The following is a 13,873-nucleotide window of genomic DNA, read 5'->3' as shown; positions in this document are numbered from 1 at the left end:
CCTACTGGAAGGAAACTCACCTGAACTGCTGAGCCCTGCTTATAAACCTCTGGCTGCTACTCGACAATCCCCTGAACCGCTGCTCCTCTAGCTCTCCGAGCTATCAATATACATATAACACTTAGTCTGACAGTCAACTAAGTCAACTCTGGTCAAAGTCAACCTTTCAGGTCAACCCTACTCGCCGAGTCTTCCTAAAGACTCGCCGAGTTCATAAGCTCAGGGTCTTTCTTATTCGCGACCCGACTCGCCGAGTCAGTCCATGACTCGCCGAGTCCAACTAGTTCCAAGTCCTGTCCTGTCCAACTCGCTAAGTCACCACCCGACTCACTGATTCGAGTCTCAACTCAAAGGGTTTAGGGTTTCGCGATCTGACTCGCCGAGTCCAAGAACAGACTCGCCGAGTCCAAGACAATCTTCAACCAACTCGTCGAGTTGCTCGTCCAACTCGCCGAGTCCATGCCTAACTTCAACCGACTCGACGAGCTGTTCATCCTACTCGTCGAGTTCCTCCTCATCTTCAAGCTACTTGCCGAGTCCACTCGAAGGACTCGCCGAGTCTATCCAGTCCTCAATCCATGCAGTGGCTTTTCGAGCCAAACAGAACTTCCAACTCATAGATCCATACTTCTAGGGCCTATTCCCCACGTAAAGTGGCAAACTTTACGTGTAGATTGAGAGATCTATGCTCAAAACACACTAAACTAGGGTTTATGGCAAACATGCTTCTTCAACATACCGAGGGCTGATACTTTAGGGGATTCAAGACCAAAACCAACATGGATCTGAGGTAGCAACCTTAGATCTGAACCTCCAACTCGAATTGGTTACATATCATACCAACAATGACCAAAACTCACACATAAGAATAGATCTAGATGCAAAGGGAGTCCAAGCAACAGCTTATTACCTCCAATTGGTCTGAAATGACTCCACAATCCCAGATCTACAGTCCCTTCTTGCACCTCCAAGGTCTTTCTTCCTCCTCCAAGCTTTAGTGCATTCTTCAAGGCAAGATCTAGCTCAAAAACGGATATGGCGGCTAGGGTTTGGTGTTCTGGGGTAGAGAGGCAGTAAAGGAACCCTAGGAAAGAGAATGAGACGCTTAAATAGGCTCCAAGTCCTGGATTTAGGGTTTTCCTCGATCAGACCCAACTCGCCGAGTCTCCCCTAAACTTGAGGTTTTCTTTCTTTTCTTGGCTTTCCAAACTTTGGGGTGTTACACTAAGGGTCGAAATTTAGGGTTTAGGAGATATGGAGGCTAGTAAAGAGGCCGGCCCTAGGGGCTTAAGCAGTTTATATAGGATGCAACACCCTAAAATTAGGGTTTCATTAAACCCTCATATGCCCAATGTACAAGGCTCGACTCCGTGATCAAACTTCCCCCTTAGTACTCTAAGTGTACCATGTGGTACGCCCCGCATACTAGCTTCTCAGCTAGTACGCTAAGCGTACCCTATGGTATGCCCCACGTACTAACCTCTTAGGCCAAAATGCAATAATCTTAATTAGAAGGCCTAAAAGGAACCATACTCGATACAAGTGTTACAAGTACAAGCTAGCATCATATCAATACCTTTCTGCTTTAATTGCTTAACCGAATTGAGAATAGAAATCCAAGGACTACAACTAGAATTCGGTAAATGATCGGCACCAATACACCCATCTAAACAAATAGAGCAAGAGTGGGACGTCGAATCTCATAAATTCTTCAATAGTCTAAAATGTTCATATAGTTCACTCAAGGTATGAGTTTATCCTCTAAATAAGATCCATTTTAGATCTCATGACTTTGAGAAGCCTCGTTCGTTGAAAATTATCAAAATTCTAAAATAAAAACATTGATACATACATAAGCTATTAATTTTAGCATAAATCAAGAAACTTATAAATTATCAAATACTATTGCTGAAATTGTTTGGATCATTCGTCTTCTTTGTGAACTTCATGCTTTGCGTCCTGATTACCACACTCTACTATATAAAAATCAAAGTGTTATGTTTCTAAGTCAAAAGCTCATTTCTCGTTAACATGCAAAGCATATTTATATTTAATATAATTTTGTTCGTAAATTGGTTTCTTGTTGACGACTGTATACCCTTTTTGTACCTACATCACTTAAACTTGCATATATTTTCACCTAACATCTTCCACACCCACTATTTGAACAATTTCAAGCCATACTACATGTTGGTCCGCTATCTCTTCAAGTTGGGGAGAGGGGTACCGGAAATAATTCTCATGCACCTCATGAATATTCTTGATGGTTTTGATAAGTCTTGTGATTTCAGTTATATGTTATCTCCTAATTTTATTTTTGAACAACAAGCATTTCATTTTATGTTATCTCTTAAATGAATCTGCAATGTATACTATATACTGATGTATTATAAAAGTTTATAGAAATACAAAGAATAAGTCGAGGATAAATCTTCTAAGATATAATGTATTAAAAAATTTTAAGAGTAGGAGGTGCTACATCCCAAATGTTACATTTTTAGGTATAGTAGATATAAAAATAATAGGCTATACACCACTTCTAACTAAAAAACCAGACAGCCCCTCCTCGGCCCTTACTATCCTCCCCTGTTATCAAACAAAGTAAAATACGATATATGGTTGTCGCAACCACTATTTATGTTTTTTTTTTTGCCACAAGTAATTAGTTTACGATATGAGCCTCTTATTTTTGGTATTTTAATGATTAATTCTACATTTAAACTAGTCCATTATTATAAGTTTATTTGTAACACCACCACAACAGTAAGTCCAGCTTGTACAATCCATAACACTTTTGACTTTGTAAATGTCAAGGCCCACTACTAAAAGCTCACTCTTTTCTCCAAAAATTTAATGGTCCAAAAGCATAAAGATTTATACAAAAATGTTAATCTCACTATTTCAGTATATGAATTTTTTTTTTTTTTTAAAAAAAATCGACATGGAAAAATGTTATATTGATACAGAAAAAACAAACAAATGTTAGTGATATTCTTGTAGAGAATTCTTTATCATTTATGTATATACGAGCAAATATAAACATTAATCTTATATCATCAACAATATCACTACACCAAAAAGAATAGAACTAAAATAAATGAACCAATCAATCAAAACAAAACAAAAATAATACAATCTCAAATTGATTTCATGACTCATTATAAACTTCAAATAAAATTAAAAATAAAAAAACAAAAAACTCACACTGAAACAAAATGGAATAAAAACTCTTCTAAACAAGCCCGCAGTTCCCACAGGCTACCACTTATTCACCAAATACTAAATTTTGAACACACATGACACATCTGTACCCACTTTTCACAAATCATCTTCTTATTCTTACTGTTGTTCCTTCCATTTCACTAGGCTCTTCAGAAACTCTGACACCTATACATACATACATACATATTAAATTCATATCAACCTTAACATAAGACACATAATAGAAGAAAACATAACATACAACACAGACGAACCTCTGTAGTGTCTCTAAGAGATAAAAAGGCTTTGCTTTTCTTTGGGTGCGGAAAACACCAAAATTCCATATCCACGGTTTCCTTCTCTCAAAACCTAAAAAGGTAAAAAAAAAAAAAAAAAAAAAAAAAAAAAAAAAAAAAAAAGTTCAACGTCTTAATTGAGTAATTTGCCTTTTTGGTCCCTGGGTATAGGTGGATTCTACGATTTTGGTCCTAATCATGGTCCAATTTTCCAAATTGAGCCCAAATCCCTTTATGGGCCTTTTCCAAGCAAACCTAAAACACACACCATCCCAAAAACCCGATGGCCTAACAAGGCCCTAAACATCCAAGTCCAAACATGGCCCAAACCGAAAGCCCAAGAGTCCATAGCCCAACCTGTTGAGTACGTTGGGCGTACTCAGTACGTACGCGCAACGTACTTGCTTTAGGGCTTGTACGCTAAGCGTACCTGCTTGTACGTCCAACGTACTCCCCCATTTGGCCAACTTCCATTTTTCCAGCTCTTAATCGATTAAGGCCTCAACCAAAACTCAGATCTGACTTCCTTAAACGGTCTTAACTCATCAAGACCAACCAAAAGGGACTAAAATGGCCATAAACAAGTCCAAAAGAAGATCCATAAGAGAACTTGTCAAGATAAGATCCTTATACCTAAATGAATTGCAGAAGAAGTGATGATTCTGGATCTCTAACCTTCACACTAAGCAATGAACCTTCAACCTTCTTTTATCCCTTCAAAATGAGCAAATAAGAACCAACTTTTCTTCTCAAGTGCTCAAAGACACAAAATGATGGCTAAGGGTCGAAATTTAGGGCTTAGGATATATGGAGGATAGTAAAGAGGCCAGCCCTAGGGACTTAAGGAGTTTATACATGGTGCAACACCCTAAAATTAGTGTTTCATTAAACCCTCGTACACCCAACGTACGAGGCTCGACTCCACGATCAGACTTCCTCCTTAGTACACTAAGCGTACCATGTGGTACACCCCGCGTACTAGCTTCTCAGCTAGTACGCTAAGCGTACCCTATGGCATGCCCTGCGTACTAACTACTTAGGCCAAAATGCAATAATCTTAATTAGAAGGCCTAAAAGGAACCATACTCGATACAAGTGTTACAAGTACAAGCTAGCATCATATCAATACCTTTCTGCTTTAATTGCTTAACCGAATTGAGAATAGAAATCCAAGGACTACAACTAGAATTCGGTAAATGATCGGCACCAATACACCCATCTAAACAAATAGAGCAAGAGTGGGACGTCGAATCTCATAAATTCTTCAATAGTCTAAAATGTTCATATAGTTCACTCAAGGTATGAGTTTATCCTCTAAATAAGATCCATTTTAGATCTCATGACTTTGAGAAGCCTCGTTCGTTGAAAATTATCAAAATTCTAAAATAAAAACAATAATACATACATAAGCTATTAATTTTAGCATAAATCAAGAAACTTATAAATTATCAAATACTATTGCTGAAATTGTTTGGATCATTCATCTTCTTTGTGAACTTCATGCTTTGCCTCTTGATTACCACACTCTACTATATAACAATCAAAGTGTTACATTTCTAAGTCAAAATCTCATTTCTCGTTAACTTAACATGCAAAGCATATTGATATTTAATATAATTTTGTTCGTAAATTGGTTTCTTGTTGACGACTATATACCCTTTTTGTACCTATATCAATTAAACTTGCATATATTTTCACCTAACATCTTCCACACCCACTATTTGGACAATTTCAAGTCACGCTACATGTTTGTCCGCTATCTCTTCAAGTTGGGGGAGAGGGGTGCCAAAAATAATTCTCACGCACCTCATGAATATTCTTGATGGTTTTGATAAGCCTTGTGATTTCGATTATATGTTATCTCCAAATTTTATTTTTGAACAAGCATTTCATTGTATGTTATCTCTTAAATGAATCTGTAATGTATACTGATGTATTCTAAAAGTTCATAAAAATAAAAAGAATAAGTCAAGGATAAATCTTCTAAGTTATATAACCTTATACAAACATATCAACCAAGCTTGAAAATTTAGTTTGGGATGATCGAAAAGATAATATATAAAAAAGAATTGGAGAATAGGAAGGGCTACAACCAAAATTTTACATTTTTAGGCATAATATATATAAAAATAATGGGCTATACACCACTTCTAACTAAAAGACGAGACAACCCCTCCTTGCCCTTAGTATCCTCCCGTGGTATCAAACAAAGTAAAATAGGATATATGGTTGTGGCAACCACCATTTATGTTTTTTTTTTCTTTTTTCCCACAAGTAATTAGTTTACGAAATGAGCTTTTATTTTTTGTATTTTAATGAGTAATTGTATATTTAAACTAGTCCATTATTATAAGTTTATTCGTAACACCACCATAACAGTAAGTCCAGCTTGTACAATCCATAACACTTTTGACTTTGTAAATGTCAAGGCCCACTACTAAAAGCTCACTCTTTTCTCCAAAACTTTAATGGTCCAAAAGCGTAAAGATTTATACAAAAATGTTAATGGTGTTCTAACTCCAAAAACGTAAATAGCTTTAATCTCACTATTTCAGTATATGAAAATTTTAAAAAAAATCGACATGGAAAAATGTTATATTCATACAGAAAAAACAAACAAATGTTAGTGATATTCTTTTAGAGAATTCTTTATCATCTATGTATATACGAGCAAATATAAACATTAATCTTATATCATCAACAATATCACTACACCAAAAAGAATAGAACTAAAATAAATGAACCAATCAATCAAAACAAAACAAAAATAATACAATCTCAAATTGATTTCATGACTCATTATAAACTTCAAATAAAATTAAAAATAAAAAAACAAAAAACTCACACTGAAACAAAATGGAATAAAAACTCTTCTAAACAAGCCCGCAGTTCCCACAGGCTACCACTTATTCATCAAATACTAAATTTTGAACACACATGACACATCTGTACCCACTTTTCACAAATCATCTTCTTATTCTTACTCTTACTCTTACTGTTGTTCCTTCCATTTCACTAGGCTCTTGAGAAACTCTGACACCTATACATACATACATACATACATACATACATACATACATACATATTATATTCATATCAACCTTAACACCAAAACAAAACACAGAATAGAACACAGACGAACCTCTATAGTGTCTCTAAGAGATAAAAAGGCTTTGCTTTCTTTGGGTGCGGAAGACACCAAAATTCCATATCCACGGTTTCCTTCTCTCAAAACCTAAAAAGGTACAAAAATTGTCCAACGTCTTAATTGAGTAATTTGCATTTTTAGTCCCTATGTATAGGTCTAGCAAATTTGGTACTAATTTGAGTCTTTGGTCCCAATATTTTAAAGTAAAATGACTAATTTTGGCTATTTTGGTTCCAAAAATAGTCATAGTACTTGGAACATGGACCAAAAGAGTTACATAAACCTCAAATAAGGACTAAATTTGTAAGAGACAGCTTTTTGGGACCAAATTTGAAAAAATCAGCTATACTCATGGACCAAAATGTTATATACACTAAATTGAATAAATTGCATTTTTGGTCCAGAGTATAGCTGAATTCTGTAGTTTTGGTCCCAAAAAGATTTTCTTGCAACTTTGGTCCTCATTTGAGTTTCTTGTAACGTCTTTGGTCCCTTTCTTTATGTAAAATTACTCTTTCTGGTCCCCGAGTATAGCTGATTTTTGCAATTTTGGTCCCAAAATATAGTCATATTACTTGAAGCAAAGACCAAAAAAGTGACAGAAACCTCACTTATTTGACCAAAATTGCAAGAGACAACTTTTTGGGGACCAAAATTGGAAAGTTGAGCAACAGTCAGGGACCAAAAGTGTTACTAACTTTTAATCAAAATTGTAAAATTGGTTTATAAAAAATATTAACAACTTACCTTAAATGCATCTTCGTCTGTTCTATCATCCCCAATATAAATCGGAAGCACATCATCACTGTTGCTTAGCCCTGTTTATATTTATGAATTTATTTTTTAATAAAACCACAATTTAATTAACAAGAAAAATCTCAAAAAATAAATAAATAAATAACACATACCCAGTGTTTCAAGAAGAAACTCAACAGCTCTTCCTTTGTCCCAATCAATTACAGGACGGACCTCTAAAACCTGTAGAGAATTAAGACATTGTAAATTTGTAAAATCTATCCAATTATGGCATTCTACTTTTATTTTTCTTATTAGAAAAAAAAATTAAAAGTAGGATGCTATAATGAAAAAACAAATGAAAGTAGGTTGCTATTTTCTTTTTACCTTCCGTCCATGAGTTAGTCGCAAGCGAGGATAATCCTTTAACACATCATGAACACATTGTGCAACTGTAAGCCAACTCTAAATAAAAACAAAAAAAACAAAAAAGTGTCATTAACTTCCATATAAAAATAAAAGTACATATACAATATAAATACCAAAAATGCCCTCACCTTCTCATCTACGTTACGGTAATGTACAGAGGTACAAAATTTGTGATTTTCCACTTTTGCACCTTTAATATCCTTAGTAACCTCGACAAGGGTTTTAAAAACCTGCCATATACAAATTACAATCCCATATTTATTAATAAAAAATAAAAGTTTGTTTAAATTTGAAGTTTGAGTTTTGATCCCTGACCTCATCGATCATAGGTATAAACTCGCTAGCAGGTTGGAACAAGTTCACTTCCTTTCCCTGAAAGATTAATAAAAATTTAGAAGAAGGGTATTTTAGGAAAATAAAATTTGAAGAAAATATAATGAATACCTGTTTGTCAGTAGATCTAATGTAAGTATTTTGGTGGAGAGAGGATGTTTCTTGAACAGGAAACATGATGTCCATTCCATGGCTACCCGCATAATACAGTTCTGCTAGTCCTACTAACTCATACACCTGAACACAACAACACATACATACATATTTTTACATTCAAAAAAAAAAAAAAAAGTAGGAGGGTAGAATATAGAAATAAAGAAAAATACTAGTATGTTGCTATTTCTTTCATTTAGCTTGTACAGATTTGTATACCTTATCACGGCTTCTTCCACTAATTATTGCTGTGGGAAAATATTCTGCAACGCCTTTTACAGCAGAATGCATCTGGAAACAAAAGGATTATTTTTTTCTCGATCGTTATATTTCTTTGATTTGATTTATAAAAAAAAATAGAAAAGATGTAATCATGTGTGCAGATACTTACATCAGCAGACATAAAAGCACGATCAGGATCATCTACAATTGGTGAGAGTGTCCCATCATAATCCAAGAATATAACAATTTCCTTATCTTTTGCACGATTTATAATATGATCAAAAGAGTTGAGAGCTGATGGGTACTTAAGCTGCAAATAATAAAAAAATTAATTCATAAATATAACTTTATATGACAATGAAATATAATATATATAGTGGAGTTTATGTAATAATATTGAACTAACAAAGTCTGTCCAATAATTACACATTTTGTCACTAAACTTAAGAATTTGGTATTATTGCACCATTGGACTTTTTTATTACAATAAAATATATATTATACATTATTCTAATTAGAAAAATACAAATTAGAGTGAATTACATTTTTGGGCCATGAGTAAAGCTGATTTTTTTTTATTATAAAAATTTGATCATTATTTGAGGTTTTTATAACGTTTTTGGTCTTGTTACAAGTAAAATGACAATATATTTGGGTCCAAATTGCAAAAACTAGCTAATATTAGGGACCAAAATAATAATTTACACAGAACAAGGACCAAAAACATTACAAGAACTTCAAATAAGGACCAAATAGCAAAAGAAAACTTTTTGTGACCAAAATTGTAAAAATCATCTATACTAGGGGCCAAAAATGTAAATTATTTAAAAATATGAGTTGATTCATACACAACAATGACATGTTATGTATGAAAAAATAAAAAAAAATAAAAAAAAAAAAAACTGTTGTGACAAATCAACTCATTTTAATTAAAAATTCCATGTGGCATTGTAAGTTTAGTGGCAAACTCGTTCGTATTAGCACTTTAAGGACTAAATGTGTAAATTGGAGAATATGACATAAAACATATATGAGTATGAAGTATTTACCATCCAAGAGTTGTAAACAATATCACTATCATCAGATGCAACCTCAACTCCAAAATCTTTGACAATTTTCTTACGAGGAGGAGAAGAAGATTGCATGGCATCAAGCCACCCATTGGATCTCACATCATCAAGTTTCCCGGGTTTTTTTCTTGGAGCAGTTAACATGGTTGAGGAAAATGGAGCTCCAGATTGTGAACATGGCAGCATGCTTGAAGGCATCCCTAATCTTGATTTGTTTAAAGGAGAAGGATCCGCAAGAACTGGAGCATTTTTTGGCTTCAAATCCATTTTTTTTTTTTTTTTTATATATATATATATTCAAACAAAATAATTTGATCACTGTTTATCCAACTGTTTTATCGATAAAAAACCACCTTTTTAGAGTTTTCTTGTCACTTGTGGTGGGTATGCTTTCCATTAAACAGAAGCTTTCTGAAATTGCATCATTTTCAGAAGCTAAGCGTTTATATTAAACACTTATAACTATGTTAATTTGCTCTTCAAAAGCCACCAACTTTAGTTTTAATGGAGTTCTTTCCTGAAAAAAATGAAGGAAAAAATAAAAGTTATTTTTACTACAAAAAGCAAGAAAGATAATGACCATCTTAAAAAGTTGAAGTGGATTTAAGTAAAAAACAATGTTCTTTAAATGATTACACAAAGCACCAGTTTACTTAATCGAGTGGATTTGTGAATAGAATAGCAGTATATAATAATAATAATTCACCATATCCATAGGAGAAGAGATTCATAGAAGATGTAAAGATTGATATGGATCAAAGACATGTTTTGTACTTTAAATGTTGTATAGAAGTAGATCAAAAGATTCCATTAATAATATAAAGAATAGTATGTTGGCTGAAAAGATCCATATCCATCGCCTTTTTGTAAGATTTATTCAATTAAACATATCATGACTCCAACTCTGATCATTAGTTGATGAAGCACAAAGTAATTGCCAAAAAGCTTTAAAAAAAATATTATTTGTTTAATTTAATGTTGAACAGTGTCTTCACACTTGTCACATGACCCCGATGTGGACCCTACAAAGTAGGAAACATGTATTTTCTTCATGGATCTACTATACTATTCCATAATATATGAGTTGAAAGGTAATTAATATTAATTATATTCACATAAGCTCCATAAAGATGTCACTTTGTTACAAAAAAAAATTTAAAAATATGAGTCAGGTATCACCATGTTCTTTCTCTTGATGTGACTTCACAACCACCATAACCCGCAACCCTCGTGCTCTTGATATGTTTTAAAACATTAAAATGAAATTTACTTGTCTATTCATGATCACAATTAATATAAATTATGGAACTCGTTAATAAACAATATAGCAATAAAGCGACACCCATAATACTATACCTATGGAACAAGAAAGATGAATTTATTGGCTAACTGTTTATTCAAAACCCACCACACCAAGTTATTAGAGCTATGAAATAAACATGAAAAACATGAATGACTCTATAAAAAATCAAACATGCAATTATATAAAAGCTAATCGATCGATACTTTTGGAAATTCAATAGCGATGTGCAGTTATACACATACATAGAAAAAATAATATTGTTCCCAAAACATCAAGAAATTTTCATATTATAACAGAAATCGTAAGACCTGTTGATAATATTTTGCAAATTGACTATTATTTCCATGCTTTTGGTATAAATTTGGGGTTAAAATTTCAGAGGTTGTATAGCGACAGATACCTGAAGTATGAAATTATTCAAACCCATTAGGCAATCACATTGAATCCTTAATCTCTATCAGTTTTATGCGTTATAAAACAACATAAATTAACAGGAATTTCTGATTAAGACACGCACAAGCTTTCAATATCTTTCAATTTGCAACCGACAAACAGTACTTCCTCATAAAACGACACAGAGAAATTTTAAGTTCAATTATGCTGTCAAAATCATCATAAAACAAACATAAACATCGAAAACAAAAGAAGAAAAAAAATCAGATCTCAATCGGAATTTCTACAGCTTCATAACCATTAAAACACAAATCGAGATGAAATTGCGACAACAATGCACAGCGTAATAGGTAGAATTAAGGAGTATATATATACCTGATTGAGAGACGAAATTCTGCGATTGAAGAGGCAGAATAAATGATCTTGTAGGGAGAAAAAGAAGGGACGAATGAAGGAATTGGTAGAAATTGTAGGTGTGTAGAGAAAAAGAAGGAGAAAAAAGAGGGAATGGAGGAGGGTATTTATAGAGTTTGATAGGCCCAAAAAAAGACGTGCCAAACAAGGCAAACGACCTCCTCTCCTTCATTTCGGTTATTACTAATTTTTATATATTCATTTAAAATAAATAAATAAATAAAGTTTTTTCATAACTTATTTATTCATGGGTAATTTACTTGTAATATCCACCAAATTTTCAGCATCTTATTCTAAACAATTAATTGATTTTGTTGTCATTTATAGGTAATTTCACTTCAAGATAAATATGGTTAAGGACAAAATTCTACCTATAAAATGTGCAACATTCATTTTATTTAAAGAAAGAAAAAGAAAACCTTTTTCACAACGCCACCTCAACATTGTGTGTCTTATGACAAAAATAAAAAGTAGTTTCTTTTAAGAAAATATTATTATATTGTATTGTATTTATTATTAAATTTAGTCTATCATGTTTAATTTTTTTACATAGATTTGTAAATTAAAATATAATAGTTAAGGATTAAACAAAAATAAAAGTTTTAGATTATACATGAATACTTTAAGAATTACGTATATTGTATATTGTATTTTAAAAATTTCCCAAAAATAATATTTTTAATATAAAACCTTGCTATTTTTAAGTAGGGCTGAACATGGTACGTTACCAGTTGATTTTTACTCAAACCGTGTAGCGTACCAACTATAGTTGGTATAAATTTTTTTGCTACCAGTACCGTACCAACTATACTTGGTACCAACTTGTTTGGCTACCAACAAGTTTGGTTGATACAAATTGGTAATGATATGTTACCAACTTTATTCTAATTTTCAATTGTAACAGTTAAAGACTAGTAACGATACATGACACTTTTCTTGTCTAATAATATAAATTAGTAAATTAACTATTCTAGTTACTAAAAAATTTAACAAGGAACTTTTCAGTTTTTTAATCTAATGTGGTAATAATTATTGACTAAGTCTAATATCTAATATCATACTTTTTAAAATCGTAAACAGTAAACACATGACATTTAAAAATACGATTTCGTTTATATATATATATATATATATATATATATATATATATATATATATATATATATATATATATATATATATATATATTGAAACGCCTACATCTTAAATTTATCTATGTCCACTCAACCTAAAAAAGGGAGGGCAACATCGGATACTATTGGACTAGAAGCCTTTTGGTTATACATTTTAATAGAATGTTTGTACATAAACTTAAATATATAAGCCTAATAAAATACAAACTCTAAAACATTCTACAAATAAATAATAAAACAATATTAAAGCTACATTATTATTCTTTTATAGTTAAATAAATTTATTTTTTGTGTAGATTTTTTTATTGCTTTATCAGGATTGACGAAATAGACTGAGTGGTGAAAGATGGGTTGCATGATGCCTTAGGTACTATAGGTATCTAAGAGAATAGAATTATACCTCTTATGCTACCACAACAATTTGGTTTCCTTAACCTATCCAACTCTAAAAGTTTCCGCTATATATTTGTAACTTGTTCTTGTATAGTTGTATTAAAGAGTGTGTTAGTAATTTTATATCACTAATGTTATTTAAGTGCAATGGGGTTAATTGGTTGATCAATGTCACTTTGACAATTATTGAACAAATTGATATGGTGCGGAGTGCATATTTGTTTGTTTTTTATTTTTTTGTTGAAAGTAAACTGCTATTTAGGGGCAAAGCCCCTGAACCTACGGGGGTCCGGGGGCAACGCCCCTGGGAGCGGGGTCCAAAGGGCGGCAGCCCCTGGCTTGGGTCGAGCTGGTAAATGCATCAGAAATTCGAATTTTTTTGGTAAATGTATCCAGTTTTGTGATCCATATTCTAGACACGAATTTAAGCTGGTTTATGACGTTTTGGACAGTTTTATGACATAAAACTGTCATGTGGCAGTTTTAAGACAGGAAGTTTTTCTGGTCATATAATCATATTCAAAATCTGTTGTTGGTACACTTCTTCTTCATAATATCTTGAACATTCTCTCTTCTATTTTCTTCATTATGAGTCTTATCCAATTAAAGATTGGAAGTACCACCCAAATACTTTAATCTGAAAATGAAAC

At 32.6% G+C, this 13,873-nt stretch overlaps 1 protein-coding gene and 1 long non-coding RNA gene across 3 annotated transcripts; both read right to left on the bottom strand.

Annotated features, from left to right (window-relative positions):
- Positions 1 to 3,089: 3,089 nt before the first annotated feature.
- Positions 3,090 to 3,572, bottom strand: LOC145057573 (uncharacterized). The gene is made up of 2 exons (XR_013686147.1): positions 3,477 to 3,572; positions 3,090 to 3,387 (listed from the first exon to the last, which is right to left on the bottom strand). It is a non-coding gene; the product is annotated as an uncharacterized LOC145057573 (long non-coding RNA).
- Positions 3,573 to 6,207: 2,635 nt separating this feature from the next.
- TPPG (Haloacid dehalogenase-like hydrolase (HAD) superfamily protein) lies at positions 6,208 to 11,790 on the bottom strand. 2 transcript variants are annotated; one of them, XM_079005441.1, is made up of 13 exons: positions 11,659 to 11,790; positions 9,941 to 10,104; positions 9,567 to 9,826; positions 8,687 to 8,827; positions 8,515 to 8,586; positions 8,254 to 8,379; positions 8,125 to 8,181; positions 7,938 to 8,039; positions 7,768 to 7,845; positions 7,554 to 7,623; positions 7,393 to 7,463; positions 6,640 to 6,732; positions 6,208 to 6,537 (listed from the first exon to the last, which is right to left on the bottom strand). In XM_079005441.1, exons 3-13 carry the CDS (start codon positions 9,783 to 9,785, stop codon positions 6,490 to 6,492), a joined length of 1,077 nt encoding a protein of 358 aa, XP_078861567.1. In that variant the 5' UTR covers positions 9,786 to 9,826; positions 9,941 to 10,104; positions 11,659 to 11,790; the 3' UTR covers positions 6,208 to 6,489. The 2 variants fall into 2 exon arrangements, with proteins under 2 accessions (XP_078861567.1, XP_078861566.1); XM_079005440.1 differs by having other exon boundaries at positions 9,567 to 10,104.
- Between the last annotated feature and the right edge of the window lie 2,083 nt (positions 11,791 to 13,873).

Source organism: Lactuca serriola, chromosome 6 (assembly GCF_051521515.1).
Source record: "Lactuca serriola cultivar US96UC23 chromosome 6, Lser_US96UC23_V15, whole genome shotgun sequence".
In the NCBI taxonomy this organism is placed as follows: Eukaryota; Viridiplantae; Streptophyta; class Magnoliopsida; order Asterales; family Asteraceae; genus Lactuca; species Lactuca serriola.
Note: the sequence above shows the minus strand (reverse complement) of the source record. Positions and strands in the feature narration are given on the sequence as shown.

What these genes read in the sequence shown, in the direction of transcription:
- TPPG (XM_079005440.1), bottom strand. Translation starts at nt 9,854, where the DNA reads ATGGATTTGAAGCCAAAAAATGCTCCAGTTCTTGCGGATCCTTCTCCT. An exon ending in ACCGTAACGTAGATGAGAAG is followed by an intron (nt 7,846 to 7,937) that starts GTGAGGGCATTT and finishes GTTTTTATTTAG; the next exon opens with AGTTGGCTTACAGTTGCACA. An exon ending in GACTAACTCATGGACGGAAG is followed by an intron (nt 7,624 to 7,767) that starts GTAAAAAGAAAA and finishes AATTCTCTACAG; the next exon opens with GTTTTAGAGGTCCGTCCTGT.